Source organism: Crocodylus porosus, unplaced genomic scaffold, assembly GCF_001723895.1.
Source record: "Crocodylus porosus isolate Cpor-Errol unplaced genomic scaffold, CroPor_comp1, whole genome shotgun sequence".
NCBI lineage: Eukaryota > Metazoa > Chordata > Crocodylia > Crocodylidae > Crocodylus > Crocodylus porosus.
The window spans coordinates 2,008,263-2,023,828 of record NW_017728925.1 but is presented as its reverse complement, the minus strand read 5'-3'; the positions used below and the strand labels follow the sequence as shown (position 1 = coordinate 2,023,828).

Here is a 15,566-nt window from a genome sequence, read left to right as displayed (position 1 = left end):
ATCAAAGTTAAGTGATGAGAAACAAATTGAAAAAGTGGGAGTACTAGGGGCACATAGTGATTGAAGCCTTTCTAAACAGGAGAGGGAGGTATTTAAATAAAATTAAACTTTTCAAGTGGTGGTGTGGAGAGAGGAATTGGGAAGCCCCAGTAGTAGGAGGGAGTTGAAAAGTAAAGGCATTGAGTTTTTAGCTCTGGTCTATTTTGATGAGGGCACCAATGAAGATTGTGCTGTGCAGTGTGGATTTTATTTTGGGCCATAGTAGGACAAGGCTCTAGTAATTTTTTTTTTTTTTGGCAGGGATTACAGTGGGGAAAACATGAGAAAACAAGTGATGGCTGGTAAAAAATGCCAGCGTGGGGGAAGAGATAACACAAGGAAGAGACCAGTTAAAGGGGATTGGGCAGGAGCTGCCCTGTCTAGGGAGAAGCAGCAGAAGACTGCCCACTAGACTGGACCATTCCTTATTGATTATGGAACCCAGATTTTTGGGTGTCATCATTACTTTGCTATTACCAAATAACTTCCAAAGTGACCTGTTTCTTCAGGTGGGTCATAGAGATGACACCATACTGCTGTTTGCCACTCTGTTAACAGAAGTACGTGCAGTGACTTGAGATTTTTACCCTCACTCATGACCCCTTGTAAGCATCAACATGATACCACATAAGAGAATGTGGTGGGTTTATTATTTTTTTAAATTCTATATTAAAATAATTAGTTTGCAAAGCAAGCCTGGAAAATTAGAATGAGGTGAATTCCTGTAGAAACTTGCGTGGAGCAGATTGACCTGCTCTGGGAATAAATCAGGTTTTGTCTGTAGGGCCCCCGCTTTGCTTGTTGCATAATTTTGAGTGTATAGATGTTGGCAGTCTCTGGAAAGGGGATGGCCATAAATAAAACCTAGCATGGACAGTGCAAAGAATGAGTGTGTGAGGTTATTTGCAGGGTGCAGTTCAGAAGGAAGCAACTGGTTTTCAGGCAGGCAACTCTGGTAGTACACTAGAAGCAGCTGAGGGAGGTTTGTGGGGCAAAGCATGATGAAGAGCACTGAGGGATGGGGAGCAGTCTCCTTCAGGACTCACTTGAGATGAGTGAAGCAGGAGACGAAGTGATTCTTACTTCTAGAAGGACATGGTAGGGAATTTTCTGGGCCACGCCATGTACTTGACTAGAACCAAGGGATTCTCTGACCCCTTCCAACCAGCCTAAGGTTTTCATACCAACAACTGGTAAAGGAGTCTGGCCTCCCTCACCTGCACCTCCTTCATGGCCATGAGTCCAGCTCCCCAGGAGCTCCTGCTGTTCAGAAAGAGTTTGAGGGAGACTTCCAGTCATGCTGGGGCCTGTGAAGAAAGGCACATCCCTGCAGGTGCACGGATGTGCCTTCCTTCCTACTTGATCACACATCCTAGGCACATCCCTGCAGAATTCAAATTGTAGGTTGTGACTTCAAGTCTTGCCAAGGCTCTATATGGAGCCCCTTGGACAACAGGACTAATCTGTCCTGCTGTCACCCTCGTGGATGGCAGCGTAGCTGTTTTGACCTCTGGCTGGCAGCAGACACATAAATCCTCTGGAAGCTTATTTCCCTTGGCTTTTTTTTTTTTTTTTTTTTTACTTGTTTTTGTGTTCCAAGTCAAATCAAGTCTAAATCCATGAGTCAGTCCAGAACCAGAAGTGGCCCTACAGCCAGCAAACATCCTCCACCCCCACCAGGGGCTTCAGATATTTCCAAAGTCTTCTGGCTGGTGTCCTACATGCAGGCCCAAGCCCAGAGGCTGGGGTTCAGATGCCCCCAAGCATGGGTGACTGGTGCCGCCGGAGTCTGGGGGGGCACCAGATCGCCGGTGAGTGTGGGGGGGTCCTCCAGCAGCTGGTTGCCAAGCCAGCGGGAACGCTGGAAGTGCGCCTCCAGTTCCATGGCTGGTGGTCCCAGGGCCTTCACGTGCACCCCCTACGAGCCGCCAGTGCCCCTGGTTTCGCCTGCCTCAGCCGCAGGAGCAAGTAGGGAGACGCCTCGCATTTCCGTAACGTGGACATTAAGCCCCCACACCTCGGCGGGTCCTGAACCGCGCCAGAAGAACAGTGATCCCCGGGAGGTTCAAGGAAAACTGCCTTTATGGACCCAGACACGTGGTGCTTCCCCTGCCTGCTTCCAAGCAAGGTATCCTTGGGAGCTCGCTCGCCTGTCCCCGGGGCCCGGGTCATGGTGCTGAACGGGAAAGAGCAGTGCTGAGCAGCGCCCAAGGCCCCTTCCGTGCCTCCCACCACATGCCCCCCCCCCAAGCACGGGGCCAAACGCCGCCGCGATGGAGGGAGGCAGCGGGGTTGCGGCCCGGTCCCTGCGGCTTGGCACAAACGCGGGGCGAGCACGAGACAGAAGCCAGATCCCCCCTCGGCGCCCTGGTGCCCTCAGGGGGGTAGTGGCCTGGCCCCGCCTCCTGGCCCCCGACCCGGAAGCAGACGGCGGCGCTCTGGTGTCCCGCGCCGGCACTGGCCAGGGAGCGGCGGCGGCGGCATGGCTCGGCTGGGCCGGGCGCGCACCCTGCAGGTGGTGGATACAGAGTACAGCGCGGACGCCGTGGAGTGGTGCCCCGTGGCCGGCTGGCACAGCGTCCTGGTCTGCGGCACCTACCAGCTAAGGAAGCCCGGCAGCAAGGTGAGCAGCGGCTCCTGCGCGCGGTGTAGGGGAGCGCCGCTCCTTCAGTTGTTGGGCAGCTGCTTAGTGTTTGTGCAGCCCGTCTCTGACTCGCTTTGCACGTTTGCCAGGTGGGGACGTCTTCCGTGGGCCTGTGTCTCCTCTAGTTTGTATTGGCAGGGCTGACTTGAAACATGCCCTGTGTGCCTTTGTGTTTTTGCAGCGCTCCCTGTGCTCTTGGCACCCCCTTGGGCATTGGTGATGGGTAGGGGTGCATATGCACCCCCTGAGATTGGCAGTGCACCCCTGCGAAAAGTGCTGCTGACACTGCCCCCCCCCCACTGCTGGCATCGCCAGTGACATCTGCGGGTGGTCGCTGACCACTCGCCACCCCTTCCCCCCCCTCCCACACCGCCAACACCTCCACTTGCCACCCAGGATCCAGGGTGCACAGCGTTCATGCCCTTGGCATGTGATAGCACTTACTTCTTGTTCCCCTTCCCTGTATAGTTTTTCTCTCTTACATACTCTGTGCTCACTTCCTTTGCTTATGGGACCTGTGTTTGCTAAAGCTAGCTCTGCCTATAGGACCCTGGATGTGAGGCTGTTGTCCTCATCATGGCAAGGTCTACTTTTGGGGAAATGACTTGAAATGGTGAGGTGGGGGGGAGGTGAGGTTCAAGCAAATCAACCAAAATTAACATCTGTAGACTTCATGGAAGGGGTTCTGGACCATAAATGTGTTCTGTGTTGTGGGTGAGTACGTGTGGATGCATATGCACATGTGCAAACCCCCTTAATTCGGGAGGGATAATTGTGCTCTAAAATGAGGCATATGCTTTTAGGGAAGGGGCAGTAAAAAGTCTGCTCAAGTGCATCTCTAGGAGTTGTCTAGAGGTCGTTTTGGTTGCTTTGACTGGAAATAAGTTTTTAAGTCCTCCTTAGTTGTTAGTCACGTGCTGGACACGACAGAGCTAACTAGTGTATTGTGTTGCTTGGGGAGCTGGTGCTTTAGGGCTAGATCGGCCTTGAGATATGAAGCCCTGCAGGTGTTTGTTCCCATGAAACTACCTGTGTATTGAAATGCTTTCTGGTAACATGGAGGTATTTCATTGGATGCTGGCACACGTTGTTCTTTTTTGATAATCACTGTAAATGTGGTATCACAAATTCCACCTTTGCTGTGTCCCTGTGACTAGATATGCTGTTGAGGTACTTGGTTAATAATCGAAAGGGGACTTGGGTGTGTCCATTTGTTCTTAAAATGCCAGCCTGGCAGACTAGGCCCATGGTGACATCAGTTCAATCTTCATAGTGCAAACAGACGTTCACTTTGTGCTGCTACCATGACTTATATAGCAGCACAGGGGGAAAGCATATGGACGTCTATACTTTTTGTCACACCACGTGCCCAAATGTGTGGATTTGACAGAAGGTAATAATAATTTCTGCTGCTTTGTTGCAGCAGACATCCATCAGCTTGAGGAGAACGTGGGCAGCCAAAAGGTGCCTGTTCTCCAGGTGCCCTGGGCAGGCACTCCTGGGATTTGAGGGATCTGATTCTGTGCTCCTTAGGAATTCCCATGCAGGATCAGGCCACTCAAGCCCTGGTAGTGCCTGCCTGGTTTTCCCGTCCATACAAAGATGTGCCCTGGGGAATCTCTGGGGCACACCTCGGCAAGGAGGGAATTGTTGCCCGTTGTCCTGCAGGATCAATGGGCAGTATGTGTTTTACCCAGCTGGGCCAGGACACATTCCAGCACAACTGATCCATGTAATTGGGTGACATGCGTTTATCCCCTCAGTGTAACTGACTTAAACTTGATTAGCCATCTTGAGAGTTGTGCCTAAACTGGAATTGACTTCATTCCACCCTCCCGTGGCTGGCTGGGCTGTGCAGGACTATGGGAAGTAAAATAAAATTGAAAAACAATTCAGCTAAAGTAGTATTTCTCAGCCTGTGGATAGCAAAAACGTATGAAAGGGTTGTAAACAAACTTTAAAAATAAACACAGGAAACTGTGGCTTTTCCCTTGTGGGCTGGCAGAGTTCCAGCCTGTGAGGGGCTGCTTGCCCCCACACACAGGGGAACTGGGGCCTGGGGGTGGGGCAGGGGCAGTGGGTTGGGAGTGAGGGGCACTGGGTTGGGACTAGCCACTGATGTTAACAAATGGGTCCTGGTATTTAAAAAAAAAAAAAAAAAAAGGTTGAAAATGGCGAAGCTAAAGCATGCGGCTCTGCCTTTGACTGCTGGTGGGCCTGGACTTGCTGAGTAAGGAGTGATCATGTGTAGTCGCTTTTCCAGAGCAGAATGCTACAGATCCATTTCCCTCAAATTGCTGGGCATTGCCCTGTGGCTGTTGTGCTCCACTGGTTGAGACCACTTTCATTGCAGCCACACCTTACGCTGTGCTCCTTGTCTGTTTTTGAGAACTAAGCAGTGCTGGAATACAAACCCCCCCAGGAATGCCTAGTTTCAGCAAGAAGTGCTTATGGTAATTCAGTAGGTGGCACTCCTGCCTCAAGAAGACCAGTGCTCCCACCTGATCTTCAGCCAAGGGATTTCTTTCAGGGAAAAAAAAAAATGCAGTGTGCTGCTCCCAAACCAGAGGTGGTTCTGAAAAAGCCCCAAGCCTTTCACAAGGTTGGATGTATTGGCCTGTGTTGCTTAGACAAACATCTGTTTGTTCTGCCTTTCTAACCTCCTTGTCAGTGTAAGTGTATGTGAGAATCTAATCCTTTTCCTGTCCTGAGCAGTTGTGAGCAATGGAGAGTACTGTTTAGTACTTGCTACATTAAGCCCAGAGGTGTAGGAAATGATGCATACATCTCTTAGCTACTTCTAACCAGGGAAGCTTGTGGCCTGAGTTTCCAGGCTTTCTGAGCATCCACAGATCTCTTTGGTTTCAGCTGGAATTGTAGCTATTTAGCATTTCTGAAAAACATGCACCTGGGGTTTGTCCTCATGGCAGCTGCTGCTGTAACTGTGGCTTGTGCAGACCAGTCTGAGGTGGCTTTAAAATACTCAGCTTGGTGGCTACTGTGGTCCCTTTGATAGCTGCCAAACCCATGAAAGAAGCTGGGGAGATAACTTGGATGGTTTGGCCTACACTAAGTTGTGGCCTGCCATGGTTCTGCTGCTTTTGTAAGGATCACTTGAGTGTCTCTCTGAGATGCAGTTCAAGCATATTGTCAAGCACTCTTCAAAGATCCCACAGCACAGTCCTGGTTGAGCTGGGAATGAAATACAGTGAAGCCTGGCTCAGTCTTGTGCTGGTCTTGTCACCTGCACTTTTACCAGCATCTGCAGCTACTCTTTTTAGTAGGGTACATGCAGTGGGAAGCTTCTACTATATGGAGGACATGGGTGAAATGCCTCTTAAGTCTATAGTCTTCCTTTCTTTCTGTTCAATGCAGCCTGGCACAAGCCCCACTGAGAGTGATGAGCCTCACACCCGGCTGGGCCGCCTCTACCTGTATCACTACAATGAGGAACAGCCCTTCATTCCATTGGCTGAAATTCAGAGGATTGAAACTGCTGCCATTCTTGATCTCAAATGGTAAAGCTTCCTGGGTGGGGAAGGGGACATGTTAGATCAGGGGTGGGCCAGATGCGGCATTCTATCCAGCCCACAGGGCCCCTAAAAAAAAAATTTAGAAAATGTATATGTATCTGCCCGTGGCTGCCTGTCATGTGGCCCTCAATGGCTTGCCAAAACTCAGTAAGCAGCCTTCTGCCTGAAATAATTGCCTGCCCCTGTGTTAGATGCTTATGGCACTATTAAAGTTGGGCACCTCTGTGTGGTATCCACTTAGGGGTCATTTTCTCTATGATGGTATGCTGTTATTGCCACAGTAATGAATAAGCTGCCTTCAAGGTCTCTGGTGCTGGGTTTAGCAACTCCGGAATCATTTTTCTCTTTTTAGGGTAAAAATTCTGGTAGTCATTCATGGTAGCTGTAAGTGTGGACATCCTGGCTGCATTGTACTGGCTGCTTAGCCAGCCTAAGAGCAGCTCTGTCAGCACTCTGAATCAGGAGAATTGAGCTGGAGAAGAAGTAGCAGCAGGGGTGCAAATACTTTGTTAATTAAAAAGGTTCAGAATTAAGGGTTCACTTGATGGCAGCGAGATCCAGGAAGTTAGGTGCCCAGTAGGCAGTAAGAGCTGTGCAAGCCAAGGGGGTCACATTTAAGACAGGGAGCTGTCAGCAAGGTCTGGAGGCCAGGTATAGTAGAACTGTGGAGCCAGCAGGGAGACCTGGCTTCAGTCTTTCATGCAAGGCAGCTGCAGCTGTTCTTAGTTCTCTGCCTTGACTGCTCCCTCTTTTCCTGGTTAGAGCGGAGGGAGTAAAGATGACACTTTCAAGCCAGTGTCAGTGAGCAGAGGGTTGCACTCATTCATCAGGTTGTTTATGAGCAGGGGTTTAATAAAAGTGGATGTCTCCTGGCCAGTCCACGTCAGCAGCTTTTCTTGTTGCCCTCCAGAAAGGTTCCTGGCATGCTGCCTGGCTGAGACTTGGATTTTCTTTTTAAAGTATTTGACCAATCCTGTACTGGGCTGGGAGTGATGCAACTGTATTCTTCTTCTCTGTAAGACATGATTTTTTTTATTCAAGACCTGGTTATGACTTATTCTTTCAGGTGCCATGTTCCTATTGCAGAATATCCTGTGCTGGGTGTTGCAAATGCCAAAGGAGCTGTGGAGCTCTGCTGCTTGGCTGGAAGTGAGGTAGGTGGCTAGGAGGCAAATCACCACTGAAAAGAGCCTTAACACAGCTGATGTTTAAATTAGTAACATTCAAAGGCTTGTTAGTATGATGCAAATCTGAGAACGGCTTTGTAGGACTCTGGCTACACAGTACTTTCAATGACCCTAGGACAAATAATTCTTAAGTGTGGAACCTTCAAAACAAAAACCATCAAACTACTTCTGACATCTCAGAGTTAAATTGATCTCTATCCATCTGTATGAGAAGGGAAACAAGAACGAAGCTTAGGAATCATCTGTGTGAGGGACATGGAACAGCTGCTGAAAGAGCACTGACAAATTAGTGCTATGAAAAGTGAATCATGAAAGCTGAAAGAGGAGAGAGTTTTGATGAGACAGGTGGCTGTTAAAGAGAGCAGAGGGATTGGAGGCTGAGAGTGAGGAAAAGGCTACTGGGGACTAGAGATCAGTCTAATGGAGTGGAGAGAACAGAAGTCATAGAAGGAAGGTGGAGCACTGTGGCTAAATCGGCTTTTCAGTGAGTACTGAAATGAGGGAGCTGGTGATTGTGTGAGGAGAGGAATGAGTTGTGATGAAACCTGATGAAATGGGAAGCTGAAGGAGCAGGAGCTCCAATGTTAGGGCTACCATATATCCAGGCTTTCCTGGACATGTCCTCTTTTGGGTCATCTGATCTCTGTCTAGACACTTTTTCATAGTTCAAAAAAAGTCCAGGATTTTGCTGATAGAACTGCATTTCCCAGGTCGCCATAGCAGTGTGTGTGTTTACCAGGGACCCAGGTTTTCTGTTTGTGGAAAAACATGGATTTTCCTTCTCAAAGGAGGAAACTGCAGGATTCCCCTTGCAGGTTGGCAGCCTTCCAGCTTGCAAGGAGCTGCTTGGGGCAGTTGGAAGCAGGGGCGGCCACGTGTTGGGGACTGGGGTTGGGAGTGAGGGGCACTGACAGAGCCAGAGATTTGTGGGTCAGGAGTGAGGTGCCGCCCCCCCAACTCCTCTCTCCCCCAAACACAGGTGTCCTCTTTTTTGGAACTGGAAATATGGTAACCCTACCCAATATGTATGTTAATACTTGAACAGCTTAGTCATTATAGCAGGATTTCTCTTGCCTCCAATGACAAGGATCCTAACATGCTTGCTCCTCTACAAACCTGTAGTCTCCCTTGAAAGGGTGACCCAGAGGTAGCTGTGTTCAATTGTGAAGGAGCAGTTGGATAGTGCCTATCCAGTTACTGTTGTCTTAATCTTGATTGATTCCTTTTCTCTCCAGTAGAAAAACAGCTGCATGTTGGAGCCAGTCTGCAGTGTCGACCTTGGAGCACAGTGCCTTGCCTTGTCTCTGGACTGGTCCACAGGACGAGAGGAGTGGTGAGGAGGGAAAGGAATTGGGGAGCGTGTGAGAGACAGTTCATTACTACCCTGTGCTCAATATGCTTAGAGCTGCTCTTCAGGTATCCTTTTATGCTAATAACTTTTGCTGTAGGGTCTCTGCCTAGGAACTGCTAATAAAAGAAATAGTTCATAAGCATCAGTGTGCTATAGAAGTCTGCTTAGTCTGAGCCTCCATCGGTGTCCCCAGTCATGGGAAAGGTGAGAGATGCTGTTTAGCAGTGATTGCTGATGTCCGCAGAATCTGTTGCAAGAAGTACACTAAAATGTGTTGGATAGGCATCATACTAAGGCTTGGCACTCTGTGTGGCCTGTAAGTTTTGGAAGAATGAGTGGTGAGGACTGAGTCTAAGCCCAAAGGGAGGTAATCCCAACATGGATCAAAGGGGGCAAGAGGGCACAAAAGCCCCTATGGCTTACCAAAAGCATACAGGAACGTCTCCTAGCTAAAAGGGAGGCACACACCCAATGGAAGGGAGGGGCCGTCACCAGGGAGGATTATACCTTGGTTGCTCGGGGCTGCAGGGGGGGTGGTCAGGAAGGCCAAGGTGGAGATGAAACTGGGACTAGCTACCCAGATCGAGGACAACAGGAAGTCCTTTTTTAAATACATAGGAGGTAAAAAGAAGGTACCGGGTAATGTGGAGCCTCTGCAAGACGCGCTAAGAAATGTGGTCATCACACCAGATGACAAAGCTAACCTATTTAACAATTTCTTTGCCTCCATTTTCCTGAGCAGGGACCAGATCAGCCCCCACCCCCGGCTAGGACCCCCGCAGGCCCCAGGGGAGGTACACTGAGGCTCAGGGTCAGTGAGGATCTAGTCGGGGAACTTTCGGAGGGACTGGATGTATTCAAATCAGCTGGTCTGGACGATCTCCACCCCAGAGCGCTGAGGGAATTAGCTGAGGTCACTGCAGGACCCCTGGCACGGCTTTATGAGCACTTGTCATGCTCTGGTGTGGTGCCAGAGGACTGGAAAAGGGCCAATGTGGTTCCCATCTTCAAAAAAGGGAGGAAGGAGGACCCAGGAAACTATAGGACTGTTAGTCTTACCTTGGTCCTGGGGAAGCTTTTTGAGAAAATTATCCAGGACCACATCTGCAAGGGACCAGCAGGGGAGATTATGCTTAGGGGCAACCAACACGGGTTCATTAGAGGCAGGTCCCGTCAGACCAACCTGGTGGCCTTCTATGACCAGGTCACAAAATCCTTAGACGCAGGTGTTGTGGCGGACGTAGTCTTTCTGGACTTTAGGAAGGCCTTCCACACCGTCTCTCACCCCATTCTCATTAAAAAACTAGGGGACTGTCGTCGACATCTACACAGTGAAATGGGTCGCTAACTGGCTGGAGGGCTGCACCTAGAGAGTGGCAGTGGATGGGTCACTTTCGACCTGGAGGGATATGGGCGGTGGGGTCCCCCAGGGCTCGGTCCTTGGGCCCGCACTGTTCAATATCTTCATCAGTGACTTGGACGAGGGGGTGAACAGCACCCTGTTCAAATTTGCAGACAACACTAAGATGAGGGGGAAAGTGGGCATGCCAGAAGGTCTGATTGCAGCCTATTCCTCCCTAGACAGGTTACAAGGGTGGGCGGATGAGAACAGGATGGGATTCAACACAGACAAGTGCAAGGTGCTGCACCTGGGGAGGAGGAACCAGCACCATACCTACAGGCTGGGGAACTCCCTTCTTGTCCGTGCAGAGGTAGAAAAGGATCTTGGAGTCGTCATTGATGCTAAAATGAACGTGGGCCGGCAGTGTGGGGATGTGGTCAGGAAGGCTAACCATACCTTGTCATGCATCCACAGATGCATCTTGGGCGGGTCCAGTGAGGTGATCTTCCCCCTCTATGCGGCACTGGTCAGGCTGCAGCTGGAGTACTGCATCCAGTTCTGGGTGCCGCACTTCAGGAGGGATGTGGACAACATGGAGAGAGGGTCCAGAGGAGGCCACTTGCATGATCAGGGGGCAGCAGGGCAGGCGCCAGGAGGAGAGACTACGGGACCTGAACCTGTTCAGCCTCCACAACAGAAACCTGAGGAGGGGATCTAGTAGCTGTTTACAAACTAGTCGGAGGAGACCAGCAGGCATTGGGGGAGTCCCTGTTCCCCTGAGCGCTACCAGGAGTGACTAGAAATAACGGTCACAAGCTGGCAGAGGGTAGATACAGACTACGCATCAGGAGGCGCTACTTCACTGTCAGGGCAGCTAGGATCTGGACCCAACTTCCAAGAGAAGTGGTGCTGGCTCCTACCCTGGGGGTGTTTAAGAGGAGGCTGGATGAACACCTTGCTGGGGTCATTTGACCCCGGTACTCTTTCCTGTCATGACAGGGGGTCGGACTTGATGATCTGTTCAGGTCCCTTCCGACCCTATCAACTGCGAAGCTGTGGATGGAAGTAGGGCTGACTTAACCTAGTATTGAAGTGCTTGTGTCCATTATGCTTTCTCTATGCATGTTACTTAAACAAAACTCTCACTCTGGGATTTTCCTCTCCTTCCTTACCTTTTAAAGAAAGAGTAGCCATGATCTGCCTCGAAGGAAGGGGGAGCTCTTGGTGCTGCTACTCCTTAATCACTTGGGGAAGCAAAAGGCTGGGGCTAGAAAACAAATCTGGAGATGTCCTGGTCTGCTCTGTGGCTGTCCTAAGGAATCTCTCAGTGCAGCCTTGGAACTTGCTAGTGCCCAAAGACCTATGTTCATGAATCAATTCCAAGCCACTGTGAGCTGAGCTTGTGAAGCTGACCTTGTCTATTTAGACAGTAAGAGGTAGTTACCTTTGTTAATGTGAAGTCAGATGGACCACAGGGTAGGGATGAACTTTATCAGTTAACAGAGTCAGAGATGCATAAGGTTTGATTCAGTTAGTTTAGTTTGGTGCACCTCCTGACTTCTGTTTGGACTTTGTGGACTAAAGTTCTCGAGCAGGGGTATGGGGCTCTTGCAAGTGTGCAGAACAATGTCCGCTCAAGTTCTGCTACTGCAGTTCCCTTCCAGATTTATCTTACTAGGCAGATAATGCAGATTGCATGTGAAACTAGGCTGTAATAAGGCTTTAAGTGTGAAAGAGAAGGTGCTGGGTGAAAGGTTGGGGAATTTAGATGTTTAAGACTCTAACATGGCCCTGTGTTTTTCAGTTCCAGCGGGCACCCACTGAGGGTGATCAGCAGTGATTCAAAGGGGAAGCTCAGTCTACTGTCAGTAGATGAATCTGCTCCTTCTGTGCATGTCCTCAGTCAGTGGAAGGCTCACGACTTTGAGGCCTGGATTGCTGCTTTCAATTACTGGGACACAGAAATCGTGTATTCAGGTCTGTGAGCACCAGGAGGCTTTTGTGGGGAGGAACAGTCGCTCTAGGAGACGCATGAATGTTTAAAAAGCACCCTTCCAGGGGAACCAGCCTTTGCTTCCTTCCCTTGGCTTGTGCATTGTAATGATGCTTCTGGCTTCTTTGCCAGCATCATGGCATCTTGTAAATGGTGGAACTACAGCTGGAGGAAAAAGTACTTTTTGTGGGGGGTGATTGTAGGTAAAGCTAAACTGTAGAAGTTGGGACCATTAAGATGTTTCCCCCTCTAAAATATTTGGTGTGCAGGAGGAAGTATTGCTTTGTAGCCTGAGCAGACAACTGCAAGTGAGGGCTCGTGGGTTCTAGTCCCAGCTCAGTGATCAATATGCAGCTTTGGTAAACTGCTTCATGTCCAAGTGTTTGCTTTTCCATTGCAAAGTGGAGCCTAATATTAACTTGCCACCCACAGTGGGCTTGTGAGCTTTATCTGATGTTTACAAAGTACTCAGATCTTGGTAAAAATGCACCAAGTAAATGTATGGAGTAAGCTGTTTGAGGTACATGCAATGGCTTTTCCCTTTATTCTATTGGAAAAGGCATGTTGGGCTGTAGTATATGGTGTGCAACAGTTGTAAGGGTCCTGTGCTCTGCTTTTAGCAGGCTCCTGGGCAGTCAGAATGGTCTCTGCTTCCTAGAATGCAGTTTTTTTGCACTGACTTCCCACATAGCATTCATAAAAAACAAAACAAAACTATTTTCACCCTGTGCAGGTGGGGATGACTGCTTGCTGAGGGGTTGGGACATCAGGTGCAGCCCAGAGATGCCCATCTTCACCAGTGAGAGGTAATTAAGCCAGGCCAGCAATTGGGCATTGAATGAAGATCCAGAACTGACCCTGATTTGTGTCCACTTCCTCCCACTCTGAATAACTAGCATTCAGTTAAATAGCTTACATTGCTATGGTCTTATCGCCAACACCTCTAGTTCTACTGTGGCCAGTTGATTGGTTGGCATTTTGAGTGCTAGGTCATTTGGATGCAGATTGTGGGAGGAGGTGGGCCAAGAGTCTTGTCTTGTTTCAAGGCTGCAGTGTGCCATCAAAACAGTTCTGTGACCTTTAGACTAGCCCTCTGCCTAGAATAGCCTCTAGTCTTTCTTCACGCAGAATGGCATGGCTTACCCCCCCCCCCCCCCCTTCCATGTCTGTAACAAAATGTCTACTGCTTGGTGCCATTTTAAAGATGCCAGTTGAAGCTGGATACCATGCACATGCTTGGGAGTGTGTGGCTTCCCAGATCCCCTTTACCCGGTCTGTCCTTTCAAAATAAGCTCAGGATTTCCCTCTGTTGCCATGACCTGTATGTAGGTAATGCTGACGTGTTGGGACAGATTGTTCTTCCCAAGTCTGTATGGCTTTGAGTCTTGTTTTTCTTTGTGTCTAAACTAGTTCACAAAGTTTGTACTAGGGTTGAGAAGGGGACATAAGTAAGTAGTGCAGGGTGGCAGCAAATATGTCCACTATGCTTGTCCAAGCTGGTTTCTTCTTTGTGCCCTCCCAGGAGGAAGGGGTATGGGCACTAACATGACACTAGTTAGGGGATCATTTTTAAAAAGAAGGTGCTTGACACAGGCCTTAAAAAAACCCAAAAAACAAACAAACAAAAAAACCTCCAAGAATAATTTTATTTGCCTCTTTTAAATTAAGGGAAGTTTTGCAAGTCTTTTTGTGTTTTCCCCTTTCCCATCCCTCCTTTCACATTCATCTTTCATGCTGGTAAAGTCCAGCTGGCAAAACCTAATTAAGGCAGTGTATATAACTCTTCCTCTCAAGTAGGTTCCTTGTATAATCCTAATGAGACAAGTCGATTGCTACAAATTTATTGCCACAGGGAGCTATATAAGCTGCTCTGGGGTGCAGCTATTTTTCTGGCAACCTACGTCCTATTGTGCCATCCATTGCTTTTCTCCAAGATTATCTGCATTACTCCTGGTAGAGAGCTGTGCAGAGGGAGCCTTGCTCTTCAGTAGGCTTCTCTTGATGCAACAGGCACAAATGGAGTTTTAAGAAGTGCCTGCTCCCTTCTTGTGTGGTGTTATGGTGACTATTCTGGAGTTCAGGGTCATCCTGAACTACTGCAAAAAACTGATGCAGTGAAGGTTGCCAGCTTCAAGAATGAAGGGTGTACCTTCCTGCCTTGGGCCCTCTTCCTTGCTGATGCAGGCTATTCCTTTGCAGGCATTCAATGGGCGTCTGCAGCATTCAGTGTAGTCCTCACAGGGAGAATCTTCTGGCTACAGGAAGGTGAGTCCCTTTCAGCTGCTCTTTATCTGATATTCCTCAGACACCTTGGTCTTTCCAGTTTACGACTGCTTCCCCAGGAGCTGTTCTTGTGGGAAATAGAGGAGGAAACATGTTTCTGTGTGTTTGTGGTTGGGTCTTGTTTTTGCTGCTCCTGTACTCTGTATTCTCTGAAAAGCATTTGGTATCTGCACATGTTTACCTGTTTACCAGCTACGACGAGCACATTCTCCTGTGGGACACTAGAAACATGAAGCAGCCATTGGCAGACACCCATGTTCAGGGGGGAGTTTGGAGGCTGAAGTGGCACCCAACGTGTGAGCACTTACTGCTGGCAGCCTGCATGCATAATGGATTCAAAATCCTTGACTGTCAAAGAAGTTTGGGTAAGCTTTCAACAGAGCAGGAAAGGATGTGTTTTTCCTCTCCCACAATGCTTTGCTGGTCATATTCCCTAACGCCAGATGAAAGGGGCCCAGTAGGTGCTATCGCACTGAGTGATGGAAATACAGTAATGGTATTAAATGTCTAATAATTATTGGGGATTGGCTAGTGGGTGTTGGTGCTCATAGCAATAGTAAAGAAACATCTTGGAGGTAGGACAGAAATTAATGGCAATTTAGGGCATACAGTGGTGTGTTTTGTTTTTTTTTTTTAATAGTGACCCTAAGTTTGTCAGGGGTGGCTTTTGGCTCTAGTTGTATATGAAGAGCCAATTTGGATGGTCTTTTGGACTAAACATCTCTTACATTATTGCTTGCAACCTCAAGGGGTTGGATTTAGTGGCCAGGGGTTTCTCTTCCAGTCCTATGTCTTTAGGTGCTTCCTGGTAACTCCAGGAAATGTATCCTGAGCTGACAAATGTCTCCTGAGGAGCTGGTGGTTGCCTCAAACATGAAGAACCCTCCAATTATCTTAATTCAAAATGGCAGTAGAAAAAGCTCTGCACAGTGTGTTTGTATTAATTATAGGGCTGTCACATCCCTTAATCAGGCCTTGATGGGTTTTGACAGCTTTGTGTAAAACTGATTTACCTGATGCTTCTCTCAGCCTTTTTTAGTGCTTCTTATACAAAGCCTGTACACGCATACAGGCCACGGGTGATGACCTGGTGAGGGGGCTGCGGGTGCTTGACCACCTGGGCAACAGCAATCATCGCCTGCTGGAATTCACCATCCAGCGCAAGGTGGCAAAGGCATGCAGTAAGGCAGCGGC

The 15,566-nt window shown here is 49.0% G+C and overlaps 1 protein-coding gene across 1 annotated transcript in view; it reads left to right on the top strand.

Moving 5' to 3' along the window:
• Positions 1-2,508: 2,508 nt before the first annotated feature.
• Positions 2,509-15,566, top strand: part of DPH7 (diphthamide biosynthesis 7) — a 15,517-nt gene continuing 2,459 nt past the window's right edge. Inside the window, exons 1-8 of the mRNA XM_019540524.1 lie at positions 2,509-2,662; positions 6,059-6,201; positions 7,283-7,370; positions 8,642-8,736; positions 11,901-12,073; positions 12,823-12,895; positions 14,289-14,354; positions 14,565-14,737. Of these exons, the coding sequence (XP_019396069.1) occupies positions 2,522-2,662; positions 6,059-6,201; positions 7,283-7,370; positions 8,642-8,736; positions 11,901-12,073; positions 12,823-12,895; positions 14,289-14,354; positions 14,565-14,737 (952 nt within the window). The 5' untranslated portion in view covers positions 2,509-2,521. The remainder of the gene's footprint in view (positions 2,663-6,058; positions 6,202-7,282; positions 7,371-8,641; positions 8,737-11,900; positions 12,074-12,822; positions 12,896-14,288; positions 14,355-14,564; positions 14,738-15,566) is intronic.